General features: G+C 56.7%; 1 protein-coding gene across 2 annotated transcripts in view; it reads right to left on the reverse strand.

Moving 5' to 3' along the window:
- The window catches only part of RBM38 (RNA binding motif protein 38), a 56417-nt gene that overhangs the window by 26103 nt on the left and 5095 nt on the right, over positions 1 to 25219 (reverse strand). The window contains exon 4 of one of the 2 annotated variants that reach the window (XM_010991599.3): positions 15130 to 16720. The exons of the other annotated variant lie outside the window; for it this stretch is intronic. Within the exon in view, the coding sequence (XP_010989901.3) occupies positions 16417 to 16720 (304 nt within the window). The 3' untranslated portion in view covers positions 15130 to 16416. Of the gene's footprint in view, positions 1 to 15129; positions 16721 to 25219 lie in introns of those variants that run through there. 2 annotated transcript variants of the gene reach the window in all.

The following is a 25219-nucleotide window of genomic DNA, read 5'->3' on the forward strand; positions in this document are numbered from 1 at the left end:
CAAACTGAAAATGCCAGCCCCTCGTTCAAAAGTTACTAAGAATGTCAAGACAGAGACAGCAGAGCATTAAACCTGGCGTGGGGCCCTTCTGAGCCCTGCGGCGCTGCCTGGCCCACAGGTCTGGGAGCTGGGAAAGATGCGGGTTGCCGGGAGCTGTGGGGTAGCGGACAGCTTCTTACCAGGACGGATCCCTCTCCATCACTATCATCAGTGACCTCAATGTGTGGGAAAACACAAAATCAGGGCCCTGCACGCTGTATGAGACCACTCCTGTACAAGACATTTAAACGGCGCACCCAAAACAATACCACAGATTGACTGTCACCATAAATATGCCAGTAAAAATCTGGGCGGGAGGCCGCATCTCCCACTCCCGCTGAAGGTACCTGGGGCTGGGGGTGGGGGTCACAGCAGAACTGAGCTGAATCTGTAACATTTCATTTCTTTAAAAGAAAAAGGGTTCGTGACGAATGTGACAAAATCTTCATATCTCATGATGTTTAATTCTGGGTAGTGGTCACAGGGGCTTATTTTATTATTCTCTGAACTCTACTGTGTATTTTCATTTTTAAAAAGCCAATTTCACTGCTTTAAAAAGCTTGAAAGCATTAGATTAGGTAAGAGCTGGCCTTTGGCTCAGGCCCTGGGAGTAAGGTGTCTGAGAAACGCACAAGTGTTAATAGAGCACCTACTATGTGCCTGGCCCAGGGCTGGCTTCTAGGGAAATAAAAATGAGTATTTTCCCTCCAGGAGCCCAGAGACCAGCATGGGACAGAAAAAAGGCCTTCACATCCTCTGCGGGGACCTGTACAATACAGACCCCAACCCCGGTGCAGGGCTGCCACTTTGCTATTTTCACAGGAAAGCAGGCTCCGTGGGTGTTTTTCCCTCCTCAGAAGGACGTGGAGAGCCTCGTGGGAGTCAGCTGGCAGGCACTGAGGCTATGTGTTTGGGGAGAGGGGAGATGGGAAGAGGAACAGGGGGACATCAGCCGGCACATTCAGGCGCCTTCATGGGTGCAGGGGCGACCCAGGGGCTGCCCCAGCCACTTCTGAGACCCTTAGATGAATAGGAGACATCACCCTGAATTGTCAGCAGCCTCTGCTGGCAGGTCTCTGGGTCTGCAGCCTTGGGCATGGAAGTACCTCAGCTGGAGCTAGAGCCTGAGCCCGGAGTATCAGCAGCCTCTTTGTCAGGAATAGGCAGAGGACTGGCCACCAGGTTCCGCCTAGCCCAGGGCTTCATCCCAAAGGGGCCGTGGCTGGTGGTCCCTGCCAGGTCAGCAGCACAGGTAGCTCCCTGTCTCAGGGCTGCTCTCTGGTCATTTCTGTCTCCTATGTTTATTTAACTTTTTATTTTTAAATACATTTAGACTTAGAGAAAATGTTTAAAGCTAGTTCTCACACCCCCTTCACCCAGCTTCCCCTAATATTAATATTTTACATAATAGCACAGTGATCAAAAATAAGAAATTCACCTTAATACAATACCATGAGCTGTAGGCTTTACTAGGATTTTCCACCTAAGCCCTTTCTCTGTTTGGGCCCCACGCTGAACTGGTCATCTTGTTTCCTTAGTCCCCTGTAGCCCCGGGGAGGGTCCTCCCTCCTTCCTTGTCCTCCCTCACCTTGCCAATGTGAACAGCATCAGTCTGCTATTTTGTAGATTGTACTTCACCTTGTGTTTCTCTGATGTCCCCTCACGGCTTGAAATAAGGTATGATTCATGTTCCCTAAAACGCAACCTTGTAAAGTGTACGATTCTGTGGCTTTTCATATACACAGAGCTGGGCAACCATCACCACAATCGAATTCCAGATCATTCCTACCACTGCAGAAGGAAGCCCTGCACTCCGTCCCCCTGGCACCCACCATCACGGTGCTCTATCTTGCCCCATCTCTTGCCCTAGTCTCCATCTCTCTCCGGGACTCTGGTCCTGTTTTTCTTTCAGTTTCTGTTTGTGTCTCTGCCTCTGAGTCACTGGTCTCTCCCTCACAAGTTCACTTCTATTTCTGCACCTCTGTCAGTCTCTCCCAGTCTCTCTCCGTCTATATTTTCCCTTCTCATTCTGTTTGCTGTCTGTAGTGTGTGCGTCTTCCCCCTCTTTCATTCTAAAGGAGACAAAGGCAAAACCCAAGAAAACAAATAAGAAGCAATGATAAGACATCCTCAAAGCTCTGGGGACAGATGAGGTGGGGGTGGGGAATATCTGAGGCCTTCAGCTAGATGGGGACAAAGGAGGAGGGGACAAAGCAGTCAGCCCTGGAAGAGCTGCTGAGAGATGGCCAGGTGGGAAGGCAGCATAAGCAAAGGCCCTGGGGCAGGAAAGAACTCCATGGGCCAAGCCAAGGAGAGATGGGGGAGATAGACAGGGGCCTCCCTGTGCCCAGGCTCACTTAGAGGGAGCCCGGGATCCTCCCCAGGCTGAGAGCCTGGCCAGCTCAGGGTGAGGCTTGTGGAGAATAAGTCATGACTGAACCTCCGAGAACTTTCCAGGACCCCCCACTGGGGGCCAGGCTACGTGTCAGCTCTGGGGACCCTGAGCTGGACATGACCCACCTCTGCCTTGGAAGGAACCTGCAGCAGAGAAGCACAACCCAGGCTCGAAAAGAGTATGTGTGTTGATTTATTCCAGTATTTGGTCCAGAAGCACTTATTAAGCACCTGCTGCATATCAGAACCACAAATAGGCATAGACAATGTCCTGACTTCATGGACTCAGCGTCTAGGAAGAGAAGCAGCCCACCCACTCACCCCAGCCGTGCAGGGGGCAAGGCTGAAGCACAGGCGGCCATTCACTCTTCCAGCAGCTGCTGGACAAACACAGATGACCCTCGGTAGATGGCCCCTGTTCACAGCACAGCTTCTAGAGCAGAACAGAGGGGGCTCTGCGGCTTTTAGCTGAGCAGCCTTGGGCAAGTTGCTCACCCTCTCTGAACCTCAATTTCCTCCTCTGTAGAATGGGTTGCTGTGAGTGCTAAAGGCTGGGCCCCCCAACATTCAGAGAGCCCTCCTTGGCCAGAACTGAGTTTATCTGCCACAACTGTTATTGTTCCCAGCTGGAGGGGAGGGCTGGCCAGTCAGGGGGATCCCAAGCCTGCAGGGGACCCGGCACCTTCCCCTCGGGGTGCAGTTTAGGCAGCAGCGGGAGGGAGCAGCGTGTGCAGCAGCTGGATACTGGCTTGTGTCCTTAAGTCACCGAGGGCAGCACCAGGCAGGCTGGCCAAAGCCCAACAGCCTGACCCAGGCTCATTTGTGATGCAAATGGCTGGCAGTGGCTGCGGGCCAGGGCACAGGGTCCCCAGCCAGGCAGGGCCCCGAGCTTTTATTCCCAGCAGAGTTTGGGGAGAGAGGAGGGGGAGCCTCCCCAGCCAGCCTCGGGGGAAATCTCTGGCTAGGTTAGGGGTGAGCAGGGATCCAGCAGGGAGACACATTCTTGGAGGCTGACGGGGCAGAGAGAGGCAGAGTGGGGGCGGGTAGTGCCAGGACAAGAGCCACCCCCAGCTCGGCCAGAGGAGTGAATGGGAAAGCCTCTGCTGGCAGGGCTCCATCATGGGGAACCCGGAAGCCCTCTCCCAGCTTCCTCCTGGGATCCCACAGAAACCAGGGCCCCACATGTCACACCCGGTCACTTACTTCCTAGCTGGTCCCCACTGGATCTCCAGCCCCTCTGGGGTCCCCTGCAAGGCTGCGGCCACAAAGACCTTCTCCCCTTCTTTCCTGGCTCTTGGCCACCCTGGGCTTTTTCACAAGCTGTTCCCTCTGCCTGGAATGCCTTTCCCTCTGGCAATGCCAGGCTTTTTTTTTTTTTAGATCTCGGGCCCTTACTCTGTACATGTAACCATATATTCTTTTTCCTAAAGATGGTGCTCAAAATTGTATAAACTTCAGGCCCCACGAAACCTGGGTCTGTTCCCAGTGGCAGGAAAATGTCCCCTGACACCATCCTCCCTGGCCCCTGAAGAGATTCACTCATTCAGCAAATATTCAGTAAGTCTCTTACTGAGAAGCTACTATGCATGGGATACTTTTCTAGGCATCAGGAGTAGAACAGTGAATAAGACAAGAATGCCTGCCCTTATGGGCTGACAGTCCACCAGAGGTACAGGCAATAGTCAGACAAATAAGTAATAATAAATAGTTCATATGTAGGTTTGAGGCACGCTAAGAGTTACAGAGGAAAATGAACAGGCAAGGGAGGGGGGTGTGGTGAGTAGAGGGGGCTTTGATTTTGAATGGAGCAAGGTAAGAGGTGACCTGTGTGGATACCTGGGAGAGGAGTGGGAACATAGCATGTGCAAAGGCCCTGAGGCAGAGGAACGCCTGGGAAGGCTTGGGGCTTCACTGTGGTGCTTATCAGGCTGAAACAGTTATTCCAGTGATGACTTATGAACTTTTCATCTTCCCCACTAGGTCCTTGTATTTGGTAGTTGTTCAGGAAGTAAACGGAGAAAGAATATATTTATTTATTTGGGAGGACGGGTGGGTGCTGGTGGTATTGTTAATGGAGGCCCCCCTATCCCAGGGCACTAGGTCAGCTCATAGGCCAGAGCTCGGTGGGCACCTGCAAGCAGGGATCTGGGCGTGAGACGGGGGCACCAGGCAGCCTTTTCCAGGAGCTTGGGGGTGGCAGGCATGGTGCGAACAAATGAGGAAAAGAAAAACAGGGAAGACCCCACTTCTCTGAGCTTGGTTTGGAGCATATGTGAGGCCTCTTGAGATGCCCCAGAAATAACAATGACACCATCTCAGGGGCCAAGTTACAGCTGGGTCACTGAATTTGGGAAACGAACTTAAAAACTGTGGCCCCGGATGGTTATCTTGTCTTGTGTGGCCTCCCGGTAGGGCTGTGTGAAAGCTGAGAAGAGCCTGCGGGTGAAAGTCCAGCACACAGTAGGTGCTCACGGACTTGACCATGGCAGAAGCACCATGACTTTGCTTGAGGCGATTCATTGGAAATGACTTCCGCCTCCATCCCGGGGGAAGATGGGCAAGAGAGCTCGCCCAGCCCTGCCACCACAGCGTGGAGTACCATGCAGCCCACAACAAGGCCAGAGCAAGCTGTGTGTGAACTAACTGGGAAATCTTCAAGACGTATGTAAAAGAGCCGGGCGTCTCACAGAGCGAATGGCAGGTGCTGATTTGGGAGGGAACAGGTAGACACAAGTGCAAAATGCATTATGTCAAAACGAGGTGCTGGATGCCTCAAGGGAAAAGAACTGGATGGGGGACAGGACGGGAGGGAATTTCCACTACAGACCCCTTGATGCCTGGTCAAGATGCTGGAAAACAGAAGCGGTGCAATTATCCTGTATAAAGATGCCACCACTGTTGGTAACAAAGGTGGCTGCTGGCAGTTGGAGGCGGGAGAAACCACTAGACAGGGATGCAAAGGAGGCAGGGGTGATGGGTCCCTTCTCACTGAGCCAGCGATCCCTGCCACCACCTCCACCGAAGAACAATAGTGTGTCCTCTCCTCTTCGGAGAGGAAGGGCAGGTGGAGACATCCTGCAGGGCCAGGGGTGGCAGGTGCAAACCTCAATAAGGTGACAAATACTATTCTGAGAGGCCGGGCAGAAGCAAGGGAGGAAGGAAGTCACGCTGGTGCTGGTCTCTGGCTCCATGACTGCAAATGCGGAGGTGCTGGGGGACGGCTGCCCCCGGGGAAGGGAGGGGTTCCCCCAGGGAGGGGAGGAAGATGCCAAGGAGTGCTCCCAGTCAGGCCCCCTGCTCCCACAGCCACCCTCCAGGAAGCTGTGATTCCAAAGCCAAGCCGTTTCTGTTTTGCAGGAATCAGGGTAGGTGAGTGCATTCGTCCCCACCCAGCTCCCTAGCCACCTTGCCAGCCTCAACCCCCTCCCCCGACCATACTCCTGCCCTCCTGGCCTCTGGCAGTTCCTCCACCTGTCCCAGCACATCCAACCTCAGGGCATTTGCACAGGCTGTGAGCACCTCTGGAATGCTTTTCCCACTCTTGCCTCCTTACCTGACTTCTCTCCAGTGACTGGCTGGACCCACCTTTCACCCAGACCCTCCAGGTTCTTCTCCATTTCCTCACCTGCTTGTTTCCATCACACATTTGTAACTCAGTGGTTTTTTTGCTTATGCTCCTATCAGGGCAGTAGCCACACCCACCTTTTTTACTGCTGCACCCCCAGTGCCTGGCCCAGAGAAGAAGATTGGGCATTTGTAGAAGGAACAAAAGGAGAATTGGGGGGCACAGTGTGCTGTCACTTAGGGGGAAAATATTTAGTGGTTCTGAGAGTCATCAAAGAGAGAGCCAGAGTCTAACCAGGGTGGAGAATTTTATTGTTTGCTTTTTTTTAATGGAGGTACTGGGAACTGAACCTAGGACCTCGTGCATGCTAAGTGTGCACTCTACCGCTGAGATAAATACCCACCCCTGAGTGGGGAATTCTAGAGCAAAAAAATTTAGACTGCCCTTCATGATAAAGGAGGTTGACTTTGTGATGGGCTTGGCTGAAGTTAGGGACAGTGGGAGGGAGGCACATTTTCTTTCTTGTGGAATAGCCTAGAGGGTGGGAGCCAGGGGTCATGAACCTGAACATGAAACCAACATAGGTTGATAAGTGAAAAGAACTTGGATCCTTATAACAGTACTTGAGCTGCTTGATCCAGCCATTCCTGAAGTCAGAAATTTCAGCTGCATGAGCCAATCATGTCCAACTAATCATTCTCCAGAAGGAGGGCATATCAATCAAGAGTCTTTCCTTTGCAAATGACAGAAAACACAAGTCAGACCAATGTGGTGGGCAGAATAATGCCCCCCACCCAAGACATTTGTGTTCTAACTCCAGGAACTTGTGAATATATTAAGTCTGATATATTAAGTTACATGGCAAAAGGGATTTTGCAGATGTTATCAAAGTTATAGATCTTAAAAGAGGGCGAGTACCCTGGGTTATCCAGGTAGGTTCAATCTAATCACATGAGCTGTTAAAAGCAAAGAACTTTCTCCAGCTGGAGGCAGAGAGAGGCAGCAAAGGAGGAAGCTGGAGAGAGATGAACAGTGAGAAGGGCTTGACTCACTGATGCAGAAGGGAACCATGTGGAAAACACGAGAAGGAATGTGGGAGCCTCTAGGAGCAAAGCCCTACCCCTCAGCTGTCAGCCAGCAGGGAATGAGGACCCCAGTCCCATGGCCACAAGGTGCTGAATTCAGCCGCCATCTGAATGGGCCTGGTAGAGGATTCCTCCCCAGAGCCTCCAGCAAGGACCATAGCTCTGCAGATACCTGGACTTCCACTACCCCAAGCCGAGGACCCATCGGGTCATGCTGTATCTGGAGTTGTGACCCACAAAAGTATGACGTAGTCATCTGTTTTGTATTGTCTTAAGCCGCTAAGTGTGTGATGATTTGGTACTACAGCAATAGAAAACTAATACAGTGGTTTAATGAATAAAGAGAATTGACAGGCTCTCTCAGCCTGACTTCAGGAATGGCTGGATCCAGCAGTTCAAACACCGTCCTCACGATTCAATTTCTCTGCTTCCTCCATCCTACTGCCTCCTAAGCTGGTTCATGCTCAGGCTCCATGGGTCGTCCTGGCAGCTCCAGGCTCTAAACCCCCAGGTTAAATCCACAGGAAAGGGTACCTCCCTCCCTCAGGTGTTCCATCGCGAGCCTCACTGTCTCTCAATGCCCACAATCAGACCACGTGCCCACTCGCAAGCCAGTCACGAAGGCCAGTGGCATGCAATGTTCTTTTGTCCAGTCTGGGTCACATGCTCACCCCCAGTGGGGCCGCGGTGGATCAGGAATCATCTGAGACCCAGGGACACAGGTAGGGGAGGTCTGGTTCCCCAGGGACAGTTTGGGAGCAAGTGGCCACAGAAGCCACCACACAAGGGGGCAGTAGGAGGTCCAAGTGCACAGAGGATTTACTTTGTTTTACTTTCTGGAGACCTGCAGGGGGTCAGGGGGCAGAGGAGCCCCAAGCCACCCCAGCGAATGTGACTCCGAATCCCCAGACAACTCCAGCTCCACTGAGCCCCCTGGGATTCCCACCCTGGGGGCTCCGTTTCCAAACTCCTGTGCTAACTCAACCACCAGGGAAGCCTTGCGTTCCTCAGAGGCATGCTTGACTGGGACACAGAGTAAATAAACCGATATTATTACCACGGCCCCACAGGGTGGCCACTTGGCTCTGAGGCAAATATAGTCAAAACTGCATTTTGCTGCTCTCGGAGGAGACTGAGGCTGTCCCAAGAGGAGCCCGCAGGAGGTGCCGGCATCCCACCGTCCCACGGGCATCCCTGACCCTTCCCAGAAGACGCCACTGGGGAGGGAGGTGTCCAGCTGCTCGTCCTTCTCACGCCCGGACCAGGCGGCCCCTCCTCTCCCCGAGCCTGCACTCCTGCGGACCCATCCCAGGTCAGCGACCAGCTGGGTGCGGGGCCCACGACTAGGTACCCAAGCCCCAGCGCACCCTCGGCTGAAGACGCACTCCACACGGCCGCAGACGACTTCTCCTCGACTTGGAAGATCATTTAATTTAAATTCTTTACAATTCACACATTTAGCATTATAAGCCCCCTGCTATGAGCCTGGCCCTGGGCGCAGGGGCTGGGTACCACCATAGATGCTCTAGCCTGCTCCTGCCCCTCCCAGCTCACAGTCCAGGATGGGAGACAGATACTAAATGAGTAAATACATAAACGCACTGAGTACAAACCCTGATAAGTGCTCCAGAGGAGGCAGGCAAGAAGAGTGCAGAGTGAGGGAAGAAGGCAGGAAGTTGGCCAAGGATGGGCACTCTCCATGAACATCTGCAGGCAGAGAGAATAGCTCATGCAAAGGCCCTGTGATCACCTGCCGATTTTCTCCCCAGCTCCTGTCTGATTCTGTAATGACCTTAGTTCATTGTTTCCTTGTTTATCATCCATCTCTCCCAGAAACTGAAAGCCCTAGGAGGGCAGGAATTTGCTTTGTTTCCTGCTGTATCCGCAGGGCCTAGAACAGAGCCGGTATACAGCAGGGGCTAATACATGTTAGCAGAGCTCACTGAATGCAGAATCAACAAGCAGGCCGTGAGCTACAAAGTTCAGCGGGCAAGCAAGTTGCAAAACAGTGAGGTCTCGTTTAAAAGCGTTTATGACTACGTCACTGCCTTGCTACAGAGAAATCTGGAGAGGCAGACACAGGTGGTAGCTGGGGTCGGAGGGGATCTCCCTTTGTGCTTTACAGAATGTCACCTTCCAACATTTTACCGTGAGATTGTATTTCTTTTTAATCTTTTCATTTTTTATAATCACAGAAGCAACATACCTTTGTGGCCCCATGTTCAAAGATACACACAGAGTAAAAAGTAAAACCCATATACGCCAGACAGCACCCCCTCACCGCGCCCAGAATTCCCTGAATGCGTCTTTCATTGGAACCTCCGCCCCACCTGATGTCCCCACATCCACCCACAGACCCTAGAGGTGGAGGCCCAGGGTTGGTGAGTGTGCATGAAGGCCTCGGAGACGTCTGGGCCCCTCCCCAGCTTGTCTAAGCTGGGAGCCTCACCTCCCTGTGGGACCTGGAGACACAGCCCAGCACAGGGACCGACTCCCTGCTGAGGGCCGTGCCTACCCCAGGCACGCAGCTTGCAGAGGTGTGCACGCAGCGGAGTGCTGGGCTCAAGGCCTGTACAAGGTAGGTGTTCTGTAAGTTCTCTGACCTGCCTGCCTCACAGGGAGGAACATGGTGCACCCACACCCCTCAGTTACCTTGGAGGCTTTTATTAAACTTCATCTCCAGTCTCAGGATTGTGGAGTTTTCGGCAAGCTGCTCCTCCCCCTGGGCCCACGGGAGCCAAGCAGACCCTGGCACTGCTCGCCTCTCTCTGGGCTAGGAGAGCTCATGCATGCAAACAGGGGAGAGTTTGGGTCCACATCACTCAGGGTGGACTGTCCCAGGGCTGCTGACTGCTGGTGAGCAGGGATGGGGGGGACCTCGGCTCAGACAGGAGTGGGGCTGTCAGGGGAATGCAGCCCAGAGGACCGGGTCAGATCCAAGGAGGTGGAGGAAGCAGTAAGAGGCAGCCCAGACTCGCTGCTATGATGCTCTGGGACTGGAAGCAGGCTTGTGTCCCAGATGATGGCAGCAGAAAGAGAGGCAGCTGCCCAGAAAGGAAAGAAAAATCAGAGAGAGCAAGGATGGGGGGTGGGGAAGACAGGAGTTTGGGGAAGGCATCTGGCAGGTGGGCAGCTGAGACCTGGTGACTTTTGAACCAGGGCTAAGGGACAAGAAGGAGCCAGCACAGGACCCCTGGAGGGAGAATGACTCTTAAGAAAGGCATCTGAGAGGTGGCAGGGTCAGTGTGCACCAGCTGTGGAGGCGGTGGCAGGGAACCGAGATTTTATTCCAGGGCAATAGGGAGCCACAGCAGCTTGTATGCCAGGGAACAGCATGTTCTGAGTTACTATCTATCTATCTATCTGTCTGTCTGTCTGTCTGTTTGTCTGTCTGTTTGTCTTTCTAACTGTCTGTCTATTTATTTATTTAACAGAAGTAGTGGGGATTGAACCCAGGACCTTGTACCTTGTGCATGCTATGCGTTCTGCCACTGAGCTATCCCCTCCCCGCTGAGTTACTGTTTTAGAAGATTGAGTGGGTCACCATGGACAAGAGGCAGGAGGAGGCAAGGACAGCTGCTGGACCCCACCCAGCTCAGGCTCATCAGAGACATCCAGAAGATCAATATAAACAAGCCTACGGGTGTAGAAACGACCCCACCCTGTTAGTACTTGCAGCGCGTGCACACAGACATAGCCTCCACCAAGTGCCGAACTTCGTTCTCCAACTTTCATCGCTCAGTTGTAAATCATACAGAACTGTGTTAAGGAAAAGCAAAACTCTCCTGTAGTCCTAGCACCATTCACATCTAGTCTATTTCTTTCCTCCCATTTTTATACACAGATGCAGATTATTTAATAAATTTCCTTTATTTTGGAATATTTCCCCCAACAGTGCTAATGTTATAATTTAAGGGGGAAAAACCCTTTATTTTAAGTTTCTCTAAAAATGTCTCCATCATGGGGCCAGGGAAGCCAGCAGGAGGCATCCAAAACTCTTGATCTGTCTTTATTTTGGGGTTTGGTTTTTTTTTTTTGGCAAGGGGGTTGTTTGTTTTTTGGTTGGGGGGGAGGTAATTAGGTTGGTTTGTTTGTTTGTTTAATTTATTTAATGGAGGTACTGGGAATTGAACCCAGGACCTCATGCATGCTGAGCACATGCTTTACCACTGAGCTATACCCTCCCCACCTTGAGCTGCCTTTAATGCACCAAGTTCAGCTGTCTGCTGGGCTGGGCTGAGGGGGAGTTTGCCACATCCCCGATCTCCAGGCTGCTGTGCACCCCGATGCGTACACAAGGCTCAGGGCAAGCCGGCAGGGGAACGAGGCTGATAGCAGAGCCGGGCACTTATCTGCCCCAGCAGGAGGCCCAGGAGGTATCTGGAGGGCCAGGTGTCCACTCCACACCGTGCCCTGTGCAGACACCCAGCCCCAGGGCATGCTGGGCAGCCACCCCTGTCACTCTCACTGTATCTGGATGGTCCCCAACTCCAGGGGGCTCCCAGTTCTGTGTTTACACCTCTGGGGGACAAACACAAGTGTGACTCAGCAGTCAGGGCAGGAACATGCGGGTTGTCCGAGGGGACTCCCGGGCTGGCTTCAGGGTGAGGAAGGTGAGGGGAACTGGGCGGGGGCAGGGGGGCCAGAGCTCATTCACAGGCGGGACCCTGAGAAGCAGCGGATGGCTTTCGCAGGAGTTGGGGTGGTTTCTCACCTCCACCCTCAGTTGCTTGCTCAGCTTTCCCAGGTCCCTCCTCCACACCAGGCCCGCACTGAGCACGTTACCTAGGTCTCCCCTTTCATCCCAGTGGCGGCCCAGGCAGGGCAACCGTGGGGATTACTCCATGCGATGGCCGGAGTTCCAGCAGCCATCTTGTCCTATGAGATGGTCTTGAGAAAGTGAGCCATGCAGTAAAATCGTGCAATGGGAAGTCAGCAGGAGCCTGAATTCTTAATGACTGAGGAGCCTTCATTTAAGCCCTGGACCTCCTGCTTCAGACTTTTTTAACATGAGAAAAAAAAAAATGAACCTGTAACTAGCTAAGAACCATTGTTATTTGGGGTTTTTGTTGTTCTGGGGTTTTTTTGGTATGCCACTCAGCCTAATTCTAAGCAGTGTAAGCCCTTTCAGATTGTATATATCCAGAGTCTTGATTGCAAGAGACAGAAAAAAATAAATAAATAGGCTTAAGCGAAAAAGAGAATTTATTAGCTCTTGTGATAGAGAAGTCCAGAGTCTGATTCAGGCATAGCTAGATAAAAGGTCCCAAAGATGTCACTAAGACCCTGTCTTCTCTCCGCTTCTCAGTTCTACTTTCCCTAGTGCTGGCTTCCTTCTCAGACAGCCTCTCTAGAAACAAAAAATGTGTTTACTTCATAGGTAACTGACCAGCCGTGTGAGTGTTTGACCCTGGTCAGCCCCACAGACATCGGCAGCCAGGTTCATCATCATCATCGTGACTAGTGGCTGCATCCTGTGTACCCAGACCATGGCCCTGCCACCCTCAACTTGTCCCTGCTCCACACACAGGGTCCTGACTCTGGAAGCTCTCCCTCCTGGCTTCGCCACCGCCCAGAGCCCTCAATCCTGGGCCCCAGAAGGATGTTTTGAGGCGTCCAGGCCTGTCCCAGAGGCTGCCACCAGCTGATAGAGACAGGAAATGGGCTGGCCGCAAGTGGCCTTCCAGATAACCCCAGTGGCACCCACCACCCCCTCCCTGGCCTCCGAGCCTTTATCAGCTGCAGCAGATGTCTCCTCTGAGCTGGGAGCCTGTGCTGACCTCCCCAACTCCCTGCCAGTGTTTGCAAACGAGGACCCAGCCGGTGGGAGAAGAGCAGGCAGGAGAGGCCTTGAGGGTCCCTGGTACGAGAAGGGATCTCACCTGACTTGACCCGGGGAACCCTGACCCCTCCCTGGGCAAAGGCTGGGGGCTTGAACCACAGAAAGTGGGTATTCGCAAATCTTGGAGTCAAAGGGATTGGAAAAGGCTGGAGGAAACCCCACATGGGCCGCAGGACAGTGCAGACAAGGTGGCCCCCCGGTCCACCCCAAGCCACCTCCCCAAATCAGGGTAACCCATCTCGCTTCAAAACCAAGGGCTGACCACGTGAAGCTGTCAGTGGACTGTGGGGTCAGACCCAGCTGCCCAGCTCCATGCAGGGGCTGCCCTCCCCATGCATCCCTCTGCCCCACGCCGTGCAGATACTGCAGCGACTCTGGCCTCTGTTCCCCACACCTTCCCTGGGAATCGGCCCAGCACACTCCAGCCTGGTTGGATGGTTCCAAAACTCCAGCGGGTGGCCTCCACCAGGAACGGCTGATACCATTCACCATCGGCCGAATCAAGCTGGGAATGCTGGCGGGCCTGCTTCCCCTGCGCCTGGTATAGCACTTGGCGTGGAGGAGACAGCAGGAAACAAGGCAGGTGGCCCCTGCCCTCCTGGAGTTGGTGTTCCAGTGGGGGTGGGTCAGGGAAAGCTGAGGACGCAGATGAAGAGGGATATAGTTTTGCTGCCTGAACCCAGATGAGGGTCAGAGGAGGCCTCTGGGACAAAAACACCTCTGAGCTGAGAGCTGAAGAAGTCCCACAGGTAAAAGCTCAAGGATTTGACAGCAAGTGCAAAGGTCCTGGGGTGGGTGGTGCCCAGTGTGGGCAAGGGCCTCATAGACCACAGTGACAGCTTTGGCTTTTCCCTGGAGGATGACAGGGAATCACAGAGGGCTCTGAGCTGGGGGAGCAGAGACCCCACTGATGTTAAACAGGACCGTCTCACTGCACATGGAGTGTGGACTGCAGGAAACCGAGGGCAGCAACAGCAAAGGGGCCACTGCCAGGGTCCAGGAGAGACAGGGTGGTCCTGGACTGGGGCTGGGAGCAGAGGAGGGCATGAGGCAGGGGTAGCAGGAGCTGGATGTGATGGTAGGGAGAGGAGTCAAGAGTCACTGGAGTCTGGCTCACCCACTGTGGAGGACGTGATGGGGGAGATGGAAACAGACTGCACATGTGGGGCCAAGCTCTGCACTGCAGGGTCAGGGGGGGACAAGCCTGGTGCCTGGAAAGCCACTGTCCCAAAGGAGGCCGACCCATGACGTCCAAGCCTCTGCTCAGACTGTCCTCCCCACCGAAGTGCCCACTCTACTCCCCCTGATCGCCAGAAGCCCCTCCATCCTGGTGGTCCAGCCTCCCCTGAGTGCCTCCTCCCACCTGTGCGGTCCTCCCCCGCCTTCCCCTTCCCCACAGCATTTACTACGCTGTGCTGAGCTTGCCAGGCGGTGTCTGAGCACGGCTACCCCGCCCCAGACTGGCCCAGAGCATGTCCATCCACTGGGAATCTGCTGCCTCCCCAGAACCATCACCTCCTAAGTTCTTCTCCCACCCACTTTCCACTCATCATCCCATGCACCTTGTCCCAGGGCCTTTGCACCTGCTGTTCCCTCTGCCTAGAACCAGTCATTCTGTATTACCCGGTAATACGTCCTGAGCAGTATCTGAAATTGCCCTGTTCGCATGTTTGTTGCACCTCCACCACTAGTTTGCATGCTGGTGTGTGTCCCCAACTAGACCATAAACCCCGCGGGCACAACTGAGGGTTTCACTCATGACTATCCCTAGTGCTTTGCATGGGACCCGGCGCATGCGTTTCTTGGAATGAACAAGTGAGTGAGCAACTGAGGGAATGAGTGAACGAAACTCCTCTCCAGCCTTCACACCCCCGCCAGGAGGCCCCCGTGATGCCCCCAGTGCTGAGTGGTGGGAGAGGCTGCAACTACCCTGGGTTAGAGTACTCCTCACCCCCAGCCCCAGATGTCCCTTCCTGACTCTGACCTTGCGCCCTGCTTGGCTGTATTCCATGAGGTTCCAGAGGTGCCGCCAATCTCAACACTGCACCCAACCTCCAGCCACAGCCCCCAGGGCCCTGCTCTGCACACGTCAGCGACCTGAGCCTGTCAGCCCTCCTCTAGGTGACCCTGACCCAGGAGCGACTCACCCCCGGTTGCTGTCGGGGTCGGAGGTGCCCACTTCGAGGGAGTAACTACGTACCAGCTTTTTCTTTAAAGAAAACAAGTTTTATTTTTATAATCAGAACATTCTAATAAAAATATTATAATAATATTAGCTACCTTTATTTTCTGGGCCTTGACTCTGCACCAGGTGTGCCACGAAGCGCCTGCCCGCGTCAGTCAGCCCTGAGGCCTCCCACTTCCCTGAGGTAGGTCTGGAGGAGTACCCCCAGCGCCCCCCGACCTTCCGGCCCGCGCTCCCCAAACTCCCTCTGCCCGGCCCCTCTGCCAGGCCGCCCGCCCTCATCTCATTCTCCCCTCCTCCTCCAGGGCGGGCCCCCGAAGGCCTCCCCATGGTGTGCCAGAACTGCCACCACCCCCCTATCTCCACTGAGCCCCCGAGGAAGGCAGAAGAGGGGTCTCAGCTCAACCCCGTGGCTCAGGCTGGCACACAGCAGGTGACCCTGGGGAGGTGGGGGGAATGGCCCTGCACTCTGGGCCTCAACCCACGTCCCTGTCGCAGTTGTGGGGAGGGGGCCAAGCTTGAGACGACGTACTGTCTGGAGACGCCCACACTCTGAGGGACTCGGGCACTGGAGCCCACAGACACTTGATCACAGAAATACTGTCATTGTCTCCATGGGCGGAGCCGTCAACAAAAGCCAGTCTCTCAAAGTCAGAAACAGGTTTTGGATGCTTGGTGGCGGGAGTCTCCATTGAAAAAATAGACTGAAATTCGGAAATAATCTTAGTAGCAAAACAACGACAGTAAGAAAAACAGTCGCCGAGCTCCAACGGAGAGGACTTTGGCCGCCTGCCCTGTCGTTGGTGGCCCTGCCGCACCTGGGAGACTGGCGATCTTGAGGAAGCCGCCCCGGGCCATCGTTCAGAAAATGAGAATCCTGGAGGCAGACGTTTCCCCGGCACACGCCCGGGTCACAGCTGCGCGGGGGGCGTCAGCAGCCCCCGCGCTTCGAGGTCCTGGGCTTCCCTGGAGTAAGGCCTCTCTGAGCAGGACAAAGTTTCTGCTCACCCACCCTAAAGGGTGGCCAGGGTCCAGGAGGGTCCAGGAGGCCCCGCCAGGTGCTGAGGGGACGGCCTGTGGGCTCCTGGGGTGGGAGGAGGGCACGGACGGTGACAGGAGAGGCCGGCACGTGTGCGAGATTCGGGCTGGTCTTCAGATAGCTTTCAGTCAGTCTTTTCTCTCAAAGTCCTCCCTCAAGACATGACGGGCCTGGGTGTAAAGAGAAGTGGTCTCTGGGCCGCGTGCGGTGCAGGCAGCGGCCCGCAGGGTCTCCCGGCCAGCGCCCACTCGGCACGCGGGGCAGCCCTCACTGCATCCTGTCGGGCTGCAGCTGCGCGGGCTGGTACTGCAGGAAGGCGGTGCCCGCGGGCGCCGCGGCCGAGAGCGCCTGGGGCACGGCGGCCGGGTAGCCGTAGCCCACGAAGCTGGCGGCCGTGGCGGGCGAGGCGGCGTACGGGTACTGGTCATAGGTGGCCGGTGGGTACTGGGCATAGGCTGGGCTGGCTGGCGTGTACTCAATGTAGGGCGAGGACAGAGACGGGACCGGGGCGGCTGGGATCACCACGCTGGGCTGGACGATGGCTTGTGGGTAGATGTAGTGGGGAGTCAGCCTGTGGGGCCAAGCAGAGAGGGTCAGGGTCAGGCAACAGAGCGGGGAAACCCAGCTGGCTCTGGGCTGGAGTGGAGGACCTGAGAGAGCTGCGTGATGCTGTGTCCCCCCTCTTGAGTCTCACCCGTAAAATGGGTGCAGTTACAATAATGGTGTTCCCAGAACACACCAGATGTGCCCACGACCTGCACAGCACTTTCCCCAGCACCCCACAGAGCTCCCGCCTCCCCTCGTCAAGTCCGCACTCAGATGCCTCCTCAGTGAGCGCTTCTCAGGCCTCCCCATTCCGCCCTACATCCCACTGTGGGGGTAAACCCTGCAGGTCGCAGATGGGGAAACTGAGGCTCAGGAAGGCAGTATCAGCAGGTGCCTGAGCCCCACGGCCAGACTGCAACTACAGCGCCCACGGCAGTGGTGTGATGTACACCCTCAGGTTTGGGCACAGAGTGACCTCGGCAGGGGGCGCTGGACGCTGTGGCCCCAGAATCAGCATCTCCTTCTATCACACCTGCACGAGTCACACAGGACGGGGGTGACGCTGTTACACACCTGAGGGGATGTGGAACCCCAAATTCCTTCCACAGACCCCTGCCCTGCTCCCACCCCATTCCAAGGAGAAGCTGCTTTGAAAGAAAAAGGAAAGCGTTTCCTCCCAGTGCTCCTGCAGGCTTGGCAGGGGCAGAAACTGGGGCAGCTTTTTGGAGAACAAGTGGACAGAAAGCCGGCCCCTGGAAGTGTGGGCTCCCTTCCCACCAAGCCAGGGCCCCCGCTCTGGAACAAAGACAGAGGCACTCAGCGATCCCGGCAGCACCTACAGGAGCAGTGAAAAGGAGAGACACCCGAGCATCACCCATGGGGATGAGCAGCATCCAATGCCCCCAGACCACGGCATGCCGCGCTGGGAAGAGGGGATCCACGCTCAGCCCCAAGCCTCTCCTCTGCATGCTGTCGGGAGACAGAACAGAAGTGCTGTTTATGCAAACCTGTGATATTTATACTGAGTGGTGATACTGCTCATGCTAAAAAAAAATCAAATGTGTATTTATACCCATGCTAAGGATGGGTGAGATGGGATCGTATGAAATCGCTGTTTTTAAAGGTCCAAGAGCTGACTGATGGCAACTTTATCTGGTACAATGTTTTGAATGCACAGAAAAGGGCTGGAGGGAGGCTGCGGGAGGGTCACGTGAGTGTGAGCATCTCTACAAGGCGAATGGATTCACGTGCATAATTAGGAAAAAGCAGCACTATTTGCAAAGAAGAAGCAATCCAAGCGTCCATCGGCTGATGAATGATTTCCACATCGTGGTGCACCCACGCCAAGGAACATTATTCAGCCATAAAAAGGCACGCAGCTCTGACCATGCCACCGTGTGGATGAACCTTGAGGACACCATACCGAGTGAAAGAAGCCAGACACAAAAGGCCAGACTGCGTGATTCCATTCACGTGAGATCCCCACAAAAGCAAATCCGGAGAGGGAGAAAGTGCTCAGACCGCAGAGGCTGCAGAAAGCCGGGGCGGGAAGGACGGCCGTGTGATGGGAACGCTCTGCGTCAGAGCGTGGCGATGGCCGCACAACTTCGTGAACGTACTTACTGCCCTAGAACAGTCGACCTTCAGTTACGTGTACTTTATAATAAACACACATATAAGGAACAAACCCTGAGCCGGGGTGAACCACCCGGTGAGGGCAGAGCTGGGGTGGCGATGGACGCCACGGCCCCACGGACCCTGCAGCAGGCACCTGGGCAGCGAAAGCCTGGGCACGGCCGGCCCGTCCCGGAGGGGCCCCCAGCCCCCCTGGCCAGGGAGGTCCTACACCGAGTCCCCAGCTATCTGCCCTCCAAGGTGGCAGCCCCTCGACAGTGACCTGCTTGTCAGGAGGCCAGGCGGCTTCCACCAGGAACCCTGCCCCCTGATTCCAGGCCCAGTCTCCCTCTCCACCTCATCAGAAGTCTCTGCTGTCCACTCGCTCCTGCCTCCTTGGTGGCAACGAGAGCCTTGAACAGAGTGGGGCCTGGATTTGAATCCTGCCTCAGCCTCCCAAGCTGCGTCCAACCTTCTCACGGGTCTGCGGTGTGCTCCGGACAAGGGCGCAGCGCGAGCAGACGGCACAGCCCCTGGCCTCCCGAGCCTGGATTCCAGGAGCGAGAGAGGCGCACAAGCACACTGACCCGTGAGCCAGAACCGGGACTGCAGGGAGTGGTCAGGGGAGGCTTCTCGGAGGAGGGGGCGGCTGCTTGGAGCCTGACGGACCTCACAGGAGTGGGTGGGGGCTCCGCCCTGACGCCCAGCACCTTCCCCAGGGCCTGGCTGTGGAAGATGCTAGGAGGGCAGCGCTCACAATCGGATGGCAGGCACAGACCCCTCCAAGAAGCACGAGGGGCCCTGGCCACCCAGAGACCCCCCGGGAAAGGAGTGACTAAAGCTACAACGGAGCGTGTCTTGGTGTAGCGCCCACCGTGCCAGCCCAGGCATCACTGGTGCCCCCACCAGGTGAGCCCCATGTGGCTCGCGGAACCTCAGAACATTCCTTTTTGTGAGCCTTTAGAAACTCTGACCCCAAAACGTCTCCTAACACGGGCAGGGACACCCTGCCTCAGACAGCATTTGCTAAAAATGTGGATCCCCGAAGACTGCCAAGTCAGATGGGGTCGGGGATCTACATCGGACAGGGCCCCGGGGATTCGGATACACACCCGCACTGCAGAACCACTGCCTGGACCAGGGCTCACGCTGTCCACACAGCAGAAATACCCAGGACTTTCAAACCACAGGTTTCTGGCCACACTTGCCTCAAGGGTGCTGGCCAGTGCAGCTGTCATGTTTACCAGATTTCTGACCAGTGCCATCCGGACCAAGGTCTGTCCTGGCCACCACGATGCTGCAAGGCTGGGGAACACTCAGACACATGGCGGCGAGTAAGTTCCAGCCTGGGAGGAAGGGGACTCCCTTGTTTCCTGACTTGCGGGGAGAATGTGTCTGTATATGTTCACCTGTTTCCTTCAAGTGCCTTGTCCCCATCCCCCAATCTGTATGTGAAAAGCCGAAGAAATAGATGCTGTTACCCCCATTTTCCAGAGAGGGAAACTGAGGCTCAGAGAGGCCCAAGTGACTAGCACAGTCACACGGCCAGGGTGTGGCAGAGTCTGTCCCCCATCCGTCTGCCCAAAAGACTGGCTGGGACCTGTGACCCTGGGCCCACCCTGGGGGCCAGTGTGGGTCTCCAAAAGGCCCCCAGAGGTCAGAGTGGCCCCAGGTACCGCAGGCACCAGCCCAGGAAGGGGCAGCCCCCAACAGTTCTGTCCCCAACAAGGAGCTTAGCGCATCCTTAGGGACTGGGCCCCAGACAGGTATGTGCACCCCAGAATCGGATTGAAACGAAAAGAACAACGGCGGGGCACGGGTCCTGCCGCCCAGTGAGCGCTGCTGAGTCACGGGCAAAGGAAGCTGCAGAGCCCTCTGAGGCGAGACCGGGCCCCGAGCTCTGCACTCAAGTTACAGAGCTTCCGTGAGGCTCGGTTTCTCATCTGTAAGCCGGGTCTGGCAGAGGCTGACCTCAGGGCTTGAGAACGGAAACCCTCCCCTGGAACAGCAGTTCTCAACCGCGGTGACTCCACCCCCAGCGGACTCTAGGCCAAGTGTGGGACATTCCTGGTTGTCACACTGGGCGTGGAGGATGCCACTGGCATCCACTAGATGGAGGCTGGGGGCGCTGCTAACATTCCTTGGTGGACAGGACGGCCCCCCCACAGAGAAATCTCCAGCATCACGCCGAAGTCGAGACCTTGCTGCGAATGACAAGGTGAAGGGCGAGGACTTCTGACCACTGTCATGACCACAGACACCCATGAAGGGCCAGGCTGGTGTGCGTGTGCGCGTACACCGCCCCCCCCCCCGACACCCACACCCACACGGGGAGGCCACTGGCTCTTAAGGTAAGGGAGAAAACCCACCCAAACCACCGGCTGGCCCCGTCTGAGCACAGCCCCCATGCCCCTCCCCAGGCCCACACACCCCAACAGGGGGCGGTGCCGGGGGTCTGGCTCCGGGGAACGGGGTGTGTGTACCCAGCGTGCTCCTCAGCACCCCAGCTACTCCCCAGAAAGGTCAGGGTGCCACCAGCCTCCACGTGCCTGACCTGCAGGCCTCTGAAAAGGGCACAGGGCAGTCACACTCTGTGCCTGTTGGGAGACAGCCCTTGGGGACGCCCCTGCCCACTCTACCTCCACTGCAGCCCACCCCCACCCCACCCACTGTCCTCACTCCCACCCCCGAATTCCCCAATTCTCCCTGTTCTCTGCCCTCCTCCCCTGCCCCCACCCTGCAGCCAGGGGTCTTCTTAAAAACACACCAGAGACACCACCACTCCCAGACAAATCCCCAAAGGGTCCTCCCCTCACGCCCAGAGCCAAACCCAAACTATTCCATGGCTTCCTGCACAACCAGGCCTCAACCTGCCCCACCCCCAGCTCATCTCCACCCAACTGTCCCCACTCCAGCCACCCAGAACTCCCTTCTGTTCCCCAGATGAGACGTGCTTCTCGGAGCACAGGGCCTTTGCACCTGCTGTTCCTGCTGCCAACAGGTTTCTTCCCATAGCTCAGACCTCACCTCCTCAGAGGCCTTCCCCGCCCACCCCCCACCACTATGGGCTTTACTTCCTTCCTACACAAAACCACCTCGTCGTTCACCTTCTCTTCCGCAGCCTTCCCCACAAGAACGCAAACCCTACGAAGGCAGGGACTTTCCCCTCCTGTCCCAAGCACCCAGGCAGCACTTGTTGAGTGCCGAGGGCTCTGCTGGCACCTGGTGGCAAATGAGCCTCCTCTAGGGCTGCCCCTGCCTCCTGGGCCAGAAGTCATAGCCCTTGGAAGGCAGAGGAAGTAGCCCAGCCTAGAACCGCCACTCCCGGCACAGCTCAGCCAGCAACTCGCAGCTGGGGGACCCCGGGCCTCAGTTCAAGTCTGGCTCTGCACCTGCCAGCCTTGGCACTGCCCGTGGTGCTGCTGTGCACCCCAGAGAACTGGCACCAACGACCCCCTCCTCAGACTGACGGAGGGCAAACACAGTCCCCTGTGCAGCCAGGACGGACAGGTTTGGGGTCAGAACCCAAAGGTCAGGTGACCCAATGCCCAGAGCCAGGGCCTGGGCAAAGCAAACCTCCAATCCCCCAGACGGTAAGGGGGCTGCAGCCGGCCAGGCACAAAAGCTGAGACCGTCCTGGAGGGACAGACACTCAGGCTCAGCCCAGGTGGCCACGTGGCACTGTCTGCTGAAAGGGGGTTGGGCCGAAAGCTCTGCCTGGACCCACACACCCAGGCTGGGCAGCACACAGCCAGGAGCACCCAGCAGGCTGGGCCCGATGGAGACCAGGGTCCAGGGGCGAGAACCCCGAGTACGGATCCTGGCCACGCCTGTCCAAGTCCCTCGGCCTTCTCTGACCTCAGTTTCCCCATTTGTAAATGGAGGGCACCACAGGGTCCAACAGAGCCTCCCCTGGGTCCCTGAAGGCAGGTGTCCTGGGGTCTGAGCAGCGGGGTCTGCCAACTCCCAGGCAGGCAAGGGGGTGCTGACAACAGCCAAGGGCCATCGGCGCCCAGGAGACAGACGACCACGCTGCCCGCGCACTCAAAGCAAAACTGTCAGCGGAAAGGGACCAGCCGCAGCCCCAGGACTCATTTTGTGAACACACAGCCACCCCCGAAAATAAAAATAAAAAAGGCAAATGAGCCCATTTCACTTTTTCTGCTCTCAGGAGGTTCTGCCTGATGGGCTGGAGAAGCTGGCGGCCGCTGGGGCACAACAGGACTCTCAGGCTGGGGAGGGGCCTCCCAGGACTCCCCTTGAGGGGGGGACATCCAGGCTCTCTGGGGCCATCGGGCCAGAAGCAGGTAAAACACGTCACCTGAGGAAGAGCGCCCCGGCCCAGCATCTCCACTGGGACTTGTTCAAACCCAAACTCCCGCTCTTCCCTTCAAACTGCAGCCCACACCAGCCTCCCCTGACTGCCAAGGCCAACAGACCTTCCACTAGCTCAGGCCCAAAGTTCTGGAATGTTCTTGGACTTCTTTCTTTCACGCATTCTTAAAATGTATTCAGAATCCCACATCTTCTCACCCCAGCGCTGGTCCAAGAGGCCCTCATGACCTCGAGTGTGGACTGGACCACTATGTGGTCCCCTAGTGGGGCCTCCACCTTGGCCTTGAACCCAGCAGCCAGAGGGATGCTCTCAAGACCCAAGTGCCCCGGCCCTCATCTGCTCAGGGCCCACAGTGGCCCTGCATCACTCAGAGTAAAATCCAAATGCTCCCCTAGGCCACCGCAGCCCTACATGAGCTGAGGCCACCCTGATGGGCCCTTGACCCCCCATCTCCCACTTCCTCCCACCGTTCACCCCAGCCTCTCCTGCTTGGGCGCTCCCCCCAGAGCACCTGCCGCGGGAAGCTCTGCAATCATAAGCAGGACCAGATCTCCCTCTGTTCCCATGGAGTCCTCAGCCTGCCACAAAGCCAGCAACTGTCCTTTGAACAAACTGGTTGAATGAAGCACAGCTTCCTCCCTCCAGCCATGTGGAAGGGGTCAGGAGAGGGATCCAGATGTGTCCCCCTGCACCAGCACTTGGCAGCACACTCATAATTCCATATGGGGAAACTGAGGCTCAAGAAGGGAAAGTCACAAGAAGAAGGGGCACACAGACAAGCTGAGGGGCCTCCAGGCTCCTCTCACCACCTCCTTCCACTGCCGTGTGAAGAGGCAGGCCGGTCGGCCCACCTTGGGGCTCCCTGTGCTCCGTGCTCTGGGACACACCTGTGAGGCTGAGCTGGACGCCCGCATCAGCCTATGTGTGGTCAGGCTTCTCTCCTTGGCTGGAGGCTTCTGGATGAGGCCCTCCAGCCCTCAGCACAAGGGGCCCCTCCTGCCAGGGCCAGTGGGGCCAAGAGAGGAGCTCATCCTTGGACAGGAACCCAAGAACCGCCCCCAGAGGCCAGTTTCTGTTACAGCAGACAGACGGGGACAAACAACAGGTGTGCACGGGCCGCCCGCCGGGGAGGGCCACACCAGCCCCCGCCTCGCTCCACTGGTGCCAAACAGGAAGCTGTGCTGCGGGGAGGGGGCAGGGCCACCCCAGACACCCTGAAAGTAAAAACAAGCCCCGTGATGCCACCTGGGGAGGGCGCCGGCTTCCACTCAGCAACCCCCAGCCTCGGGCTCTGACCTCACTTCCTGCCACACCCGCAAGGTGCTGACCCCCCGCGCGCTGACCCCCGCTCAGGGCGCTACAACTCCCCCTGGCTTTACTTACTTCCTATCACTAACAAATGATAGAATCCCAGGAAGGTGCAAATATAGTACAGAGAGGCCCCACGTGCCCCCCTGCAGTGGCCCCCAGGGGTGACGTCCAATCCGGGAACCCCACACTGGCACGTGCCTATTAGCAAGGCCCTGGGCCTTGGCAGATTTCACCATTTTCCGGGGTGTCCTCGTGTGTAAGTCTATGACGCTCTGTCATACACACGAATCATCCACCACCGCTGCACTCACGACGTAGGACTGTCCCGCCCCACGAGGCCCACCCCCAGCCAGCTGCCCCGTTCAGCTGGACCCACTGCCGCCTGGGGCCCTCATGTGCACAGACAGCGTTTTAATGTCCGGGCATCCCCACCATAAAGCGAGACAGAGAACCAACTGTATGTTTCTTATTCAAAGTATTCCAGGCACAGGGCCTGGCATACAGCAGGTGCTCAATAGAAACTTAACGAATTAAGGACTCCGGGAAGAGCTCCTTCCCGTCTGCCCAGCCCCACGTGCTCTTTCAGGGCAGCTGACATCTTCCTGGCATTCCCCACTCCCTCCCTGTTTCTAAGGGGGCCTTGCTGGGGGCGCCACACCCATGCACCGCCAGCCCCATTCAGTGGACCCAAGCGCTGGGCCAGGACCCCCGGGTGTGCACACACCACCCACAGCCTGGTGACGGCGAGGACAGCAGGTCTCCACCTGGGCACTGGGGACCTTCACACAGAGGGTGTGGGGTCCCTGAAACTATAGGTCAAACGGGGCATGCACGTGCCTGGGGGGGAAGGTCCCAGGGTCCTGGTCAGTCCCAGGGGTCCTGGTTCTGACTTCTCCAAGAGTTGGTCAGAGACCTCATGGAAGGAAGGAGGCTGTCGGAGCCCCTGACTCAGGCTCCCTCACCTACTGTGTGAGCTCCGCTCAGGCAGTTTCTCCTCACCCAGTGCCTGCACAGGCGGAGGGGGCAACAGACCGTATCACAGGGCTGCTGTGAAATGAGTCACTGGTACATCCCTGTCTTCCCGTGCGCCAGGTCCCCGTGGACCAGCTCTGCAGACAGGCGCACACCAGCCCCCAGTCAGCCCCGCAGGGAGGCGCCGACATGGTCCCCACCACACAGAAGGGGAGAGAAGCCCAGAGAGAAGGGGCAGGGTCTGGCCCTGAGCCCATGCAGCAAGGGGGCCTTGCTCCAGTACAAGGCTAA

Source organism: Camelus dromedarius, chromosome 18, assembly GCF_036321535.1.
Source record: "Camelus dromedarius isolate mCamDro1 chromosome 18, mCamDro1.pat, whole genome shotgun sequence".
NCBI lineage: Eukaryota > Metazoa > Chordata > Mammalia > Artiodactyla > Camelidae > Camelus > Camelus dromedarius.